Source organism: Lissotriton helveticus, chromosome 7 (genome assembly GCF_964261635.1).
Source record: "Lissotriton helveticus chromosome 7, aLisHel1.1, whole genome shotgun sequence".
Lineage (NCBI taxonomy): Eukaryota > Metazoa > Chordata > Amphibia > Caudata > Salamandridae > Lissotriton > Lissotriton helveticus.
In genome coordinates this window covers 1408932629-1408947608 of record NC_136068.1, presented here as the reverse complement: position 1 = coordinate 1408947608, position 14980 = coordinate 1408932629, and the positions used below count along the sequence as shown (strand labels likewise).

The 14980-nt window shown below is 44.0% G+C and overlaps 1 protein-coding gene across 1 annotated transcript in view; it reads left to right on the top strand.

Annotated features, from left to right (window-relative positions):
- The window catches only part of DNAH9 (dynein axonemal heavy chain 9), a 1695107-nt gene that overhangs the window by 1271337 nt on the left and 408790 nt on the right, over positions 1-14980 (top strand). The window contains exon 60 of the mRNA XM_078654721.1: positions 2769-2962. Coding sequence (XP_078510847.1) covers positions 2769-2962 — 194 coding nt within the window. The remainder of the gene's footprint in view (positions 1-2768; positions 2963-14980) is intronic.

Below are 14980 nucleotides of genomic sequence, written 5' to 3'. Positions count from 1 at the left end.
ATCACCTACCGACACGGGCAGCATGCTACATCAAATCCACCGCAATGACCAACTGTTTAATTAGTAAGGCACCATTCTTTGTGTTAGGATGTTACACAGCTCCAAAAAGCCCTGGTAAACGAACGTCAAATACGAAACATATCAACATATGAAATAAAAAGTGTGATTTTGCAAATGCTACCTCCATACAGGAGTGATGGACTTTGCACCAAGCGCGGCCCGCACATTTGGTGTCATCACACCCATTCTATCCACCCTCCGCTGGCTTCCCATTGAGGCAGGATCTATCTACAAGACTGCCTTTATCACCCACAAAGCCTTGCACTCCTCCTCTCCTCGCTACCTGGCGAATAAACTGAAACTCTCTGGAGGCTCTAAACCATGACGTAATGCGGAAAATTTACTGCTGGAACTTCCCACTTTCAATAAGGAAAGATCGATGGCCTAATACTTTTCAGGCAATGCGGTGAGAATCTGGAACTCACTTCCGCCTCAGCTCCGGACCACCACCTCCTCCCAGGCCTTCAAAACTGACCTTAAAGTTCTCCTCCTTCAAAGACACTTCCAAATTTAATTCACACCCTCTCTATTATCTGAAGGAAAACCTTCCATAATAGTGAATCCTTTTCTCCATGACCTTGGCAGTGCCTTCCCAGTGTGTTCTGCCATTTATTGCAGTATTTTCCTTCTACCTGTGTTTGGTACTCTTTTGTAACATGCACACGTGACTTTTCACTTGTAACACACTGTTTGCTACCTCTTACATTTTGTTTGCTTTCGATACTTGCACAAGTGCCACCATTGCCTACGTAACGTTTGTTCTTGTGTTTGAGTGTCTGCCATATACTGCAGTACTATACCTCTACTTGTACTTTGTACGCTTTTGTAACCTGCACACATGTCACTTTTTCCTCCTGCAATGCACCGTTGGCTACCTCTTGTATTTTGTTTGCTCACAATTGTCACTTTTGCCTCTTGCAACTTAACGTTTGCTTTTGTAATTTGTTTACTTGTAATGTTCTCCTCATGTATCAGTTCTGTTCCTAATGTGAAGCGCTCTGACACCTTCGGGTAAAGTCCGCAGTATATAAAAACGTATAAAATAAATAAATAAATAAATAAATAAAATCGCAGGCTTTGTTGTGTGGCAAGATATGCTTCTCCACTATGCTATTGTTCCTATGTTGGCAGTGAATAATGCACAGATCCTGCCCCATATTCAGGTCTTTGAGCAACTAGATTCAGTTGTGTCCATTCCACTTAATCACATCATATCCAGGTTACCAGTAACATGGCCATCACAAATGGAATGTGCTAAATTGTCAACTTGTCGTGTTTTGATCTAAAAATCTTAATATTACTCTGCTTAGGAGCTCCATAGAAGGGGACACTAACCTGAGACATATTATAGTTGATGAGGTTCTTTTGGAGTTCCCTAGAGTTTGAACATTCACAGAGAAGTTGCTGCGACTCCACAAAGGAGTTACACTGTGTGCGAGTGGGTTCTCTGGTTTCAATATCCGATCTAATCTACTATTACTGCAGTACATGGAGTGGACGATGTCAATCTCATAGGCTTGGTCCAGGCTGAAGAGGTATGTGAAAGAAATATGTTGAGTCACACATGCTACAATTTTTGTTAGCAAGAAGCGCACTTGAGCAGATTAACAACTGTATGCATTGCACTCGTCCTTTTTATCCCACCACCCTCTCATTATTACCCTTTCTTTGAATTTTTAATTTTAGTTAGGCTAACTAGGAGGTTCTCACACAAATGCAAATAGCTACAGAATCCTCACTGATGAATAGCAGTACCACTCAGATCAAATGAGCCTCAAGCTAAAAAGTAGTATATTGGTTAGATAGTACATATGTTTTAAATTTAACATGGATTAAGATGTGCATTCATTGGCACATACACTATATAAACCCAATCTATGAGATACCTCCCTATGCTCCTAAACGCGTGCTGCGTGGACTCAAGCATATTTACCGAAATACAATGCACATAGAAACTGTTGAACTTGGGGCTGCACTTAGCGCCCTTTTCCATTTGATAAATAATCTGTATAACGTCATCTATTGTAATTGCTATGTCACTGCCATTTAATGGCAAAATGGTTTAAAACTTCGTTTTTTCGATGCTACTTCCAGTTCTTTTGTCCTTCTTTTATTATATGGTCATTGGATCAGAAATTCTCTACAGTTAGTTTAATTGTAATAATAATTTTCCCTTGTTCAAAAAAGAGAATGTGCACTTGACATTAGGTAACGATACAGGTACCTCTTGCATGGGAGAACTTGAATATGAACTGCAGATTAAATATTGAATACCCAAGAAAGTTGAATAATTGATCATATCATTTTGTGTCTGATGCTATATTCTTTGGGTTAAGCATAATCCCTTTTCTGGTTCGCTGTGCTACATTTTATTAGGTGTGTGCTTCGGATTAGAAATCGTTGTGAGCTTGGTTAAACTTTAATTGCGGCCTGTTTTAAAAGAGATTTACCTTTGCCTGAATTTTAAGTAATATTTATTCAATGTAATTTCAAATGTGTTTACTGTTGATTACTATTCTTATACTGAATTATATTTACGTTTTGTGTCATATGTTTTTATGGCATTTTGCCGAAATAAAGATGCAATGATGAGGCTTCAAGTATTAAGAGGCGTCCATAATCACCACCATGATTTGCCATGTTATAACTATGCAATACATTTCTGCATGCTATTGAAGTCTAAAACATAACTATCTGCACATCTCCAGGCTTTGTCCTCTATGGACGAATTCAGAAACCTTGATCGTGATATTGAAGGCTCTGCAAAACGTTGGAAAAAGTTTGTAGAATCTGAATGCCCTGAAAAGGAGAAGTTTCCTCAAGAATGGAAGAACAAGACCGCTCTCCAAAGGCTGTGCATGATGAGAGCCATTCGGCCAGATCGTATGACATATGCCATGCGGTAAGTACTAACGCTACAGTAAATCAACAATTTGAAACAATTATTGGGAATGCCAATAGGTCTACTTTATAACTGAGAGTGTTTCTTCAGTCACTGATGAGATTAGGCACTCTTACATTCATCCACCCACTGATGTATTCCTGCGTTCACCCTTTTACCTCTCTACAGTAAAACAGACTCAAAAACGCAACTAACCTATGGAAGATAAACTAAAAGAATACAAGTTGAAAAAGAAAACATCCCACCACTTAAACTTGGCAAGCACATGCTTGCAACACAAAAATAAAAACACTGCAGTGGACCGCTGTCTTGCAGTGGTATTTTACATAGAGTCTCATTGTTTTCAAGTTTCAATATAGCTGCCACATTTAAAAGTAGTGTTGTCCATCTTGGAGCCAAAACACATTCCAAAATGGGCAGTTGATAAGCTACGCACTTGGCAGCCATCTTCGATTGCAAAATTGTATAGTACATTACTGTTGTAGTGATCAAAATATTAGTTCAACAGATAACGTACATATCTTACTAATATTCACATCTGTAGTGGTTTGTCATCTCTTACTCGCTCCCTTTTTTTTTTGAGAGGAAATATAACATTTGTGTTCAAATAACCGAATGTACTAGGGACCAAGGGCCAGATGTAGGTAATCCCAGATTACCGATTCTTAAATACCGAATCATACCGATTCAGTATTTAAGAACTGGCAATCGGGATGTAGGTACTTTTACCGATTTAATTACCGAATCGGTATGATTCGGTAATTACCGAATCGGTATTTACTGATTCGGTGATTGCCATTCATTCCTATAGGCCTGGAGGCCCATAGGAATGAATGTCAATTACCGAATTGGTAAATACCGATTCGGTAATTGGGGGAAACATTGAAGGGTGGCAGGGTGTCACTTTGAAACCCTGTTGCACCCCTCAATTGTGCATGGGTCCACATGTTGCAGACATACATGCCTTTAGGGCATGTATGTCTGCAACATGGCACTGTTTCAAAAACAAAAGAAATGCTTTTTAAAGGGTTTTCATAATTTACCACCTACTTCTAGTTGGTGGTAAATTAAGAATTCTTAAACCCCTGTAGCACCGATTACAGTGCTACCTACATGTCAAAATACAAATTCGGTAATTATACCCATTCGGTATTTTACCGATTCAGTAAAATTACCGAATCTGTATTTAAACATGCCCCTACATCCCAAACTCCAAATACCGGTCGGTAACGGCCTAAATCGGCCGTTACCGACCGGTATTTGCCTTCCTACATCTGGCCCTAAGTGTTTATACAAATATTTAGAAAATTACCTGAATCATTAAGTTATACATATCTAGTGACAGTAAAAAGTGTGGTTGTTGCACAATTTATGAATCTGACAAAATTACAGCACTTTTTGGGATTCTGCATTTAAGGAGTCTTAGAGCTGACTCATGTTGTTCCAAAAACGGTCTGTACCAACAACATAAGTGTGGAGCCATGTATTACAGGATCATTTTAGAATTTTATGTGGTCGATTGACTGCACCTTTTGGTACAGAGCTATAAAAAAGAATACTGCTGAAAACCTTTGTAGTGGGTTGTTCTTAAAGACTCCTAATGTCAATTGAAAATAATTTCCCTCATTGAACTATGCTCTAAAAGGCTGCAGAATTGAAAATGAGGATCTCAAATTCAATGCTTTTTTTTAGAATGAGACAGAGAAGAGTACAGAGAAAATTGTCATTACACACACTTAAACAAAATTGACATCATTTGGCCTTTCACCTGATGAATTCACGGCAATTATATAATTGAAGGGGATGTACAAAAGCCTACAGGAAGAATGTAAATGAATTAAATATGTGAAGTGAAAAAAAAACAATTAGAGTAACATGTCTACAAAACAAAAATCCACTCCTGCAAAAATACACTTCCTGATGCTAGACGCCGTAGCAGAGCGTTGAGCAAACTCCTTAGATTACCTAGAGGTGAACCCCTGTTCAACATCTCTCCCCCTATTGATGTTAACAGGTCAGTGGAAGAAAACTACCTAGAATTTGGGAAGAGTATTAGAGCAACCATAGACCAGTTTGTCCCTATTAAAGAATTAAATCATTTACAGAGTGTTAGATCTGGGGGTCTCTAGTTGGCAGAGGTAGGTACCACTGTCCAAATAGGGACCCGTGCTTTTAGTCAGGGCAAGGAGATAACCCTCTGAGATAACCCCTGCTCACCCTCTAGGTAGCTTGGCACGAGCAGTCTAGGCTAACCAGAGGCAATGCGTAAAGTATTTGTACCAACACTCACAGTAACACAGTGAAAACACCACAAACTGACTCCACAACAGTTTAGAAAAATAAAGGTATTTTAATCTAAACTACACAAGACCAAAACGACAAAAATCCAACATACACAGTTCAAGAATATGGTTTCAAAAAGAGTTCTTAAGGTTGCGTTAAAATCCACAGATGCGTGAAAAGTTCACAGTTGCGTCACGTTTACTCACAGTACCTTTTAGTTGCAACAAAGTTCCAAAAGTAGAAGCTGGTGCGGTGGAAAACAAGCGATGCATTGCTCCTGAGACCCTGGGGAGGCGATGCGACAGTCCCGCTGCAGCAGCGGGCGTGATGCGACGAATCCGGTCTGTATGGGAAGGAAGGTCACCTGTATGGATTTTGGTGCGTAGGTTCCGTAGGAAGTTTGTTCTCGCAAAGGCACGATGCGACGATCTCGAAGGGGCTGCGACGATCTCCGGGGCGACGATGCGCGGTCCAGCGGTGATCCTCTCTCTCGCAGCTCCTCGATGCAATGGTTCTGCGACGATGCTCGCAGCAACGTGATGCGGTCCGCAAGCAAGCGGTGCGGCGATCTCACCCAGCGACGACAGGATCTGCAACGACACTCGCAGCGATGTTCGATTTTCCCGCACCGGTCTGGTGCGTCCCGCAAACGAAGGATGCGACGTCTCTGGCAGCGGCGTCAGGCGATGCGACGATCTCGACCTCCCTAGCCGCGGGAAACTTCTCGCACTGTCGGGGATGCGCTCCGCAAGCGAGCGATGCGACACTTTTCAGTTTCAAAAGTCTCTCAAGCTTAGTTTCAAACTTCCCAGCACAGGTACAACTTCCAGAGGCCCCACAACTGGATCAAGCACTCTAGGAAGGACAAAACTCTCTCAGCAGAGTTCAGGGAAGCTGGGGGTGAAGTCCTTTTGTTCCTGGGACTTCAGAACAGGGAGCCAGCTCTACTCAGGCCTTTGGAGATTCCTTCAAGACAGGGGACACAGCTCAGCAGCAAAGTCCTTCCCCTCTCCTTGGCAGCAAAGCAACAGGTCAGTCCAGCAGAGCAACAGCAGGACAGTCTTCCTTCTTCAGTTTCAGCTTTCTCCTTGGCAGAGGTTTCTTCTTGATTCCAGGATGCTCTAATTTTCTGTTGTCAGGGGTCCTGTACTTATACCCCTAAAGTCTTTGTTCTCTCTGTGCATGTGGGCCCTGAGCCCGATCTAAACCAGTTCTGGGTGTTTCCTGAGTACTTTGTTTTGCTGTCTTCTTCCTTCCTTTCAGAGTGAGGGGCAGGGTCGTCAGCCGCCCAGCAGGAGGTGGAGCCAGCATTGTGGAAGGCAGGCACAGCCCTATTCAGGCCCAGGTGCTAAATCCTCCCACCACTCCAGTTGCAAATGCAGTCATTCAGCCTAGGGCTGACTCAGCCAGCCTCCTGGGGAATCCCCAGCCCCTGTCACTCTCAAACCAGACAGTCAATACACAAACAGGCCCAGGCACACAGAAGGGTCAGACAAGAGAACAGCAACTTTCTAAATGTGCTGTTCTCAAACACAGGATATAAAAACAACCTTTCCTAAAAGATGTGTTGTTAAATTCTGAGTTCAGGGATACTAGATACTTATGTCCTATCTTGTTCCTATGGGAAGAAATGCTGTTTACCACTGTAGCCAGCATCCCCCATGTTAACCTATGGAGCAAGATAGCCTTACAGTAGTGAAAAACGAAAATGGCTGCCATTCACTACCAGAGCATGTCACCTGCACTAGTACATGCTCTACCTTTTACATATACTGCACCCTGCCCAGGGGGGTACCTTGGGCCTTCCATAGGGGTGACTGATGTGCACAAAAAGGGAAGGGTTAGGCCTGGTCAGTGGGGACACTGACCAGGATGACATGGCAGTTCTAAACTGCACACAGGCACTGCAGTGTCAGGCCTGAGACATCATTTTAGGGCTACTCCTGTGGGTGGCACACTCAGTGCTGCAGGCCCACTAGTAGCATTTGTCATCACCAGCTCTGGCACACCCAGTGCACTTTACTAGGGACTTCATGGTGATACAAATATGCCAAACATGTATATCCAATCAGAATAGCAATTTACATAGGGAACTCTTACACTCTGGCACTGATCAGCAGTGGCAGAGTGTCCAAAGCATCTAAACCAGCAAAAACGAAATCCAGCACAGCATCAAAAATACAGGAGGTAGAGGCAAAAAGATAGGGGAAACCACGTCAAAGATGCCAGGTCTATCACAGAGACTCCCATCTCCTTGGTGCAGTGTCAAGCTTAAGGAGTTACAAATGTTCTGTAGAATAGCAGAGAGGAAATGGCAGAAGTGTTATGAGGAAAAAGATAAGTTAACCCTAAAAGATGCCAAATGGAAATATAAGACAGGGATTGCTAGAGCTAAAGAGTAATGCTACTCTCGCGCTATCTTGGATGCACCCAATAGCGGCAGAAGTGTATTTAAAATAATGCTAGAACTGTCTAAACCAGAATGCCCCAAAAATCATTTCCTGCTTGGTAGAAATGGGGGTCTCTAGTTGACTGAGGTAGTTACCATTGTCCAAATAGGGGCCTTTGCTTCTAGTCAGGTTAAGGGGGATACACTTCTAAAATAATCCCTGCTCACCCCATTGGTCACTTGGCACAAGCAGACAGGCTTACCTCAGAGGCAGTGTGTGAAGCATTTGTGAACACATACGGTAATACAGTGAAAACACTACAAATGGATACCACACCAGTTTAGAAAAATAAGAATTCTTTATCTAAACCAAAACAAGACCAAACAACAAAAATCCTCAATACAGTTATCACGATAGCCCCAAGAATCGAATATTTACTCAATTGAAGTTTGTAGCAACAAATAACTCCACCTGAAGTTATTACGACATCATGACAGATAAAAATCCTAAAGTACGGCGCCGACCGCAAGGTGCGCAGCGTCGGACGCGGAGTCAAGCAAACCCAGAAAGACCAGTACCTTGGAAACGATGAAAGCAAAGACATTGCATGGTGTCATGGAGGTGATGCTTTGTTGGCGCCGAGCGGTGTTGGTTCTTTACGACCCCAGGGGAGTTGAAGCCTCAGTTCCCTACTGCGGTGCAGGGGAGGTGAGACAACTGTTCCTTACTGTGTCGGGGAGGTGACATCGTGATGGTGGCGAAGCATCGGTTCCTTATGACGGTGCAGTGCCGAATGGATTCAGGAGTCACCTATGTCGAGTATCGCCTTTGCGTTGATGAAGCACCGGCGTCAGTGAAGTTGGGGCTGCAGTGTGAGTCAGGACGTTGCGTCGTGGATGTCACGAGCGGTGTCCTCGGTCTGGTGCAGGAAACAGCCTCTGCGATGGCTTCGGAGTCTATGCGGCGTGGCGTCAGTAGGCGCTGGGGCTAGAGTGCAAGTCGGGGCATTGCGTTGTGCTCTTCAAGGGAGGTGCCCATGGCTTTGGTGCAGGTTACGATGTCGCTCACTGGCGTTAGTGTTGCAATTTCCTTCTGTGGCAGCTGAAACAGCAGTTTCTGATGCAGAGAGACAGAAGAAATGAAGTCTTTGTGACCATGAGACTTCAGAACAGGAGGCAAGCTCAATTTCAAGCCCTCGGAGATCTTTTCCTCAAGCTGATGACAAAGCAAACAGCAAAGTTCTCTTCTCATTTCGTTGGCAGCAAGTACCCACTGCAGGCCAACCCCAGACAGCAAACAGCCTAGGGGCAGTATTCCTTTTCAGCGTCTCCGGCTCTTCTCCTTGGCAAAGGTTCCTCTTGATTTTCCAGAAGTGATCTAAAAGTCTGGGGTCTGAGCCCCTCTTTTATACACCAAAATCATTTGCTCTCTGAAGGTAGAGAGCGTCTGTACCCAGCCAAAATCAGTTCTGTTTTCACTGATGCCACTTCCTGGCAGGAGGTGGAGACAGCATTGTTGAAGTCAGACCAGGCCCATGTCGGTGAAAGAAAATCTCCTCCCCTACTCTAAATGCAGCCCAGGTCTATTCAGCCCAGCCCTGACTCATCAGACTTCTGGAGCCACTGCCCCCCTCCAGCCCCTGTCATCCAAAAGCCAGACATGCAATACACAAACCTAGCAGAGGCACACTGGATGGTTAGGCAAGAAAATACCTTCTTTCTAAAAATGGAATTTTCAAACACGGAATGTAAAAATCACCCTCACTAAAAGATGCATCTTAACATTTTGAGTTGAGGCATACTAAACTTTATTTTCCTACCTTGTTCCCAGGGCCATGTATTTTTATAGGATGTTATAAACAAACTCCCCATTATGCCGGCCTATGGGAACAGGTAGCCTTGCAATAGTGAAAAACGAAATTGGGAGTAATTCACTATCAGAACATGCCACACACATATCCTACCTTTAACATACTCTGCACCCTGCCCACAGGGGTACCTTGGGTCTAACTTAGGTGTGACTGACATGTAAGAAAAGGGAAGGTTAGGGCCTGGCAAGTGAGTGCACTTGTCAAGTTGACATGGCAGTACTAGACAGCACACATGCTCTGCAGGCCAGAGTTACATTTTACAGGCTGCTTCTGTGGGTGGCACAATCAGTGTTGCAGCCCACTAGCAGCATTTGAATTACAGGCACACACAGTGCACTGTACCAGGATCTGAGTAGTAAATCAAATATGCCAATCATGGCATCACTAATCCATAACAACAATTTAAAAAGGGAGCACTTGCCCTTTGGCCGTGAACAGGAGTGGCACAGTGCCCAAAGCATCTGGATGAGCTAAACAGAGTCACACACACAGCAAAACACAGGCGGCAAAGGCAAAGCATTTAGAGGAGACCCACCCCAATGGTGCCAGATCTAACACTGCTTCTCAAGATCTTTGCAATAATTTTGCAGGTGTTTTCTATGAAAGCTTTTCCAAAACTAATTGATAGGTTCGAGACCACTACTAAGACCCAGGCCCTTTCTGGTGTTCATGTTTTTCAAGGTGATATCTTGTAGTGTCGTTCCTATATTCCCAATAGGCTCTGCGCATTGGAATAATATATACTATAGATTTGACGTAGGACTTATCTCTACTAGGTCTCTATCGAATATATTAGACTTAATTGTGAGTGCCAGCTATCTCAGAGGTCACTGGAAACTTTCTCGAATGAACAAGAAGGGATTAGTTTCTGACAACCGTATCAACATGACAAATTTGTTTCCCCAAGAATAAACGTATCTTCAGAGTCGTGGAAACAATAGATAGATATTTTACTCAGTCAATCGTGCATGCTTCGTTTCATCAGAGGTGCAGAGAACTAGCGAGACAGGCGTTTTCAATAAAAGGATTTATTGAACAGTCTTCTTTCTCATGCAAGTAAAGTGAACTGCTACAATCGTAATACTGGTTGCAAAGTGTAATGCGTACAGTAAGAAGAGTATTATAAAATAATACTGTAAAAGCATTGTATAGTTTCTAAACCATAGATAAATACATACATAAATAACAAAGGCTAAAAGTTCTCAACTGGTGCTTCTAAAATACGCCTACCCCAATGTACCTAACCTAAGTCTTGTACGAGGGAAGAAGTAAGTGCGGTGTAGCATAGGTTTAGTTTTTTCTTTCCCAAGAATCTAGCCAAGATTTCTCTTAGGGTCTAATCAGCTCCGTACCTTGGTTTTAGAATGAAGGAGGTCTGGTATCTCTGTCTCTGGACTTGATTTCCCAATACCCCGCGAGGGGAGCTTGGAAACACTGGAGCTGGATTTTCAGCAAGAGAAAGGACAGCTTCTCGATCAGTGCATCAGCTGGAGGGTTGGCTTCCTTCGGCACTTGCTGTAGCAAGCAGCGTCGGGCAAGTAGATAGTCGAGCTGCTCCGAACCACTGTGTGTTTGCTAGGACAAGTGTAGGTATATTTATACCTTGAAGGTGCCTAGTTTGACGTAAAGTCAGGCATAATTTAGTCATCAAAGAATCCCAAGGGAATGGTAGGTCTTTGAAAACTCCATGATTTCTTGGACAAATCAATATTCAAGCAAGGGGATGTCCCTGACTGCTGAAGCCGAGTTTTCCAAGAAATCGTTGTGGCTTTTTGCAACGAGTGGTAGTAGCCATGCCTGTATTTGGACTGCATGGGTTATGTCTAAATATGGTTATGCTTTCAATGCCTATATAAGGGCAATGTGACTTGTACCTATATAAGGCATGAATCGAGAAATTTTGCTCAGATCCTAAAATGCTATACAACAATCTAACCTCTGTATTATACTCTCAATAGTGCAAACTTGAAGCAGAGAAATGTATTAGAACAGTTTGAGAATTTAACAGAGGACAATTGCAGAGATTTGGCCATGACTATATCTTCTGGCTCTCCTCAAGACCCTTTACCTCATTGGATCTGGAAACAACTGGCGGATAAACTTTCCACAGCCATGGCAAATCTGAACAGCGGGGTGGTTCCAGCACCTTGGACAAGAGCAATAGTTACTCCGCCCCTGAAAACAACATCTTTAGATCCTATGTCTCTAAGTAACTATAGACCAATATCTCTTTTACCATGCTTGTGCAAATTATGTAAGATTTCGTTAGTAAAACACTCCCTCACTATCCAGAAGCTAACCAGATTTTGGAGGAAGAGCAATTTGGCTTTCGTCCAGTTCACGAAACAGAAACTGCTCTGTTCACTGTTATGGATTAACTTAGAATGCGAGCAGACCAGGGTCATACAGTGATACTGATCTTATTAGATCTGTCTGCAGCTTTTGATACAGTCAGCCATAACATTGTCCTGCCAAGACTCTCCTCATTTGGAGTTAGTGGCACAGTGGCAGCACTCCTGTCTGTCCGATAAACAGCAGGATGTGTCCCTCCCTCCATTCTGTTCTGAATACAGGGCCATCAAACATGGTGTTCCACAAGGGTCATCAATAAGTCCCATACTTTTAAATATCTATATGTGCCCACTGATTTCACTCATCAAATCTTACAAGGTTAATTTGGTTAACTATGCTCATGATACCCAATGAATCTTGTCATTGGAAGGAGATCAATCACTGCCACTAGACACGTTTCATGAGTGCATGTATGAGATTGAAGTTTGGCTTAAATCCAACTTATTGTAGTTTAATGGAGATAAGACAGAGATGCTATGCTGTCCAGTGTCTAAGGTCCCAACACCACTTCCACTCACCTTCTGGCCTGTGTCATCAGCTAAGATCTTGGTGTCCTCCGAGACAGGCAGAAACTTGGTGGTAATTTCCCACAGGAAGCTTAGCTTGGAAGCTCATGTCAATAAGACAGCAAGGACCTGCTTTTCCTTAATCAGACCACTTCGTAATATTCTCCTATTGCTTCCTATTTCATCTAGAGCACTGGTGGTTGTACTGTGATTCTGGGCAGATTGGATTATTGCAATACCCTACTGTTAGGAGCACCAAACTACCTAATCAAGCGGCTCCAGAGAGTTAAAGCAGTGGCAGCCAAATTGGCCCTGAATAGGGTGAGAAGGTTCTTTGTTTCGCGATCTCTGAAAGATTTACATTTGCTGCCATTAAAGCAAAGAATAATGTTTCAGTTCCTCAGCTTTGTTTTTAAATCCTTTCATGGTACTGAACCAACCCCACTGCAGAAGAAACTAAAATGGCATGGCCCGATAGGCGCTCACACTCTTCCTCAGTCAAGATGGCCATTGTGACCAGATTCAGAAAAACTGGATTAGTGGGTCAAGCTTTCATGATTGAAGCAGCTCGACTAAGGAATGAGCTTCCATCTGCCCTGACATTCTTTACTGATCTAATACACTTTAGGAAAGTGCTTAAAACCTGGCTCTTTCTAAAAAGTTAGAGCGTGTTTCAGGATTTTAATCAAGTACAATACTGTGGAATACTACCATACTTAGTGGCTTTTTCTCTCTTTTCACCAATGCGTAATACAGCACCAGGATATCTGTTAGATGGCAGTGCGCTTTACAAGTAGTTGAAATAAATGAAATACCAGACAGCCAATTAGATTTGTCAAATGCTGAAGTCTTCCTATCATTTGAATGATCAGTAATCAAATTTAAATTACAGGCTGTTTCAAGCAACATTAAAGCTCCAGTGTGCCTGTACCCTGCATGAAATCTACCAATCCAGTGCAGCAAGCTGCGAAGGAGCAGTGGCAGGCAAGTGGTAGGAAGCAGCTGCGGATCGGCTGACTCAGGCTGCAAAGTGGTCCCTGAGATCTGCACCCTGTGCTCCCCCCTCGACGCTACTAGGCACAGAACGGGGAAGCGGATGCATCGGTTCAGGTCCATGCTGGTTCAGGCGGGCAGACGCACTGTAAGACTGTAAGACAGTGAGGCCGGGCGAGAGCAAGAGGCAAAGAGCAAGAGGGAAAAGGCAAGAGGCGAAGAGGCAAAGAGGCAAAGAGGTAAAGAGATAAAGGGGCAGAGGTTGAGGTTGACGAGAGGCTGACAGAAGGCAAGGCGCACTGTAAGACACCAGGCCAGGCAAGAGGCAAGTAGCAAGAGGCAAGAGGAGAGGAGGCAAAGAGGCAAAAAGGCAAAGGGGCAAGAGGCTGACAAGTGGCTGACAAGAGGCTGCCAAAGAAGGCAAGGAAGACAAGAAGGCAAGAGACTTGCCTGAAGGCAAGAAGACAAACGTAGAGGCAGACTGAGAGCACGGGACACGGAATTGCCAGGCCAAGCACCAGGCATCAAATGTCAGCATCAGCATCAGCAGCCCACCAAGCGATCCCTGTAGTAAATCAGCATCACAGCAAAGCAAAGCACAGCACAGCAGTAGTGCAAAAGAGGCAAGAGAGCACTGCAGCAGCTCAGCAGTTCCCCCTCAAAATTAGCAAACGGAATCCAAAAAGACAGAGCCCACCGCAGCGGCTCCCCACTCACTCGGAGTGTGGGCAGAAGCAGTGAAAGCGCGCCGCGCCAACAGGAGGGCAGGACGCAGACTATCCTAGAAGCGGGGGTGGGAGTTGCGCATTGCAAGCTATACACGGCGGTGCAGGGAGGAAAGCAGCACAGCAACAATATCTGTTTAACTCAGGGAGCCCAAAACCTTCTTTATTCAACTCACTTTTCCTTACTGGTGGAAAACCGAGGGGGGGATCAGTCTGTCCCAGAAAGCCTAGGAATATTCGTGTCAACACTACATAGGCTGCAAACCATTAAGGCCCCCAGAGCCCGCAGCCACCCAGCAGAAACAAGGAAGACACAATTCGTGAGAGAGATGGGTACAGTCTAAGAAGCAAAACTTCAGAGATAAAAGCCACTACTCCATCTAAAGGAAAAGGCCAGTCGCCAGCCAGTGCTTCTTCCAGAGGGGAAAAAGGAAAAACAAAAGACACGTCTTAGGGCAACCGCAAGCTCCCCAATCCAGAGCAAGCCTGAAATCAACGGGATGCAACGCTTTAAAGATTACCCCATCACTCAGGTCCTATTTTAAAGTTCAGGACAAAGATAAGAATTTTATCTCTGAAAAAGTCTGGGAGGGAGACACTCCGTATCTAGACTTACCCACCCCAGGCAGGGCTCAAAACCTCAAAATGGCGAATAACCAGAAACAGCGCAAACAAAGCGAATGAATACTCGACTTAACTATCGGTAATAAATATCAGGCACTCTCTACCGACGAAAAAGAAACAGAAGCAGACGTAGAAACTGAGCATCAACCTGGAGCGACAAGGATAGATTTGGAAAAAAGCCCACAGGGACAAGTGCAAACACCACCGGCACCCCCTACCTCTGCTGCAAATGCTGCAGATGCCAATAGATTCAACATCCCTGAGAATCTCCTCGA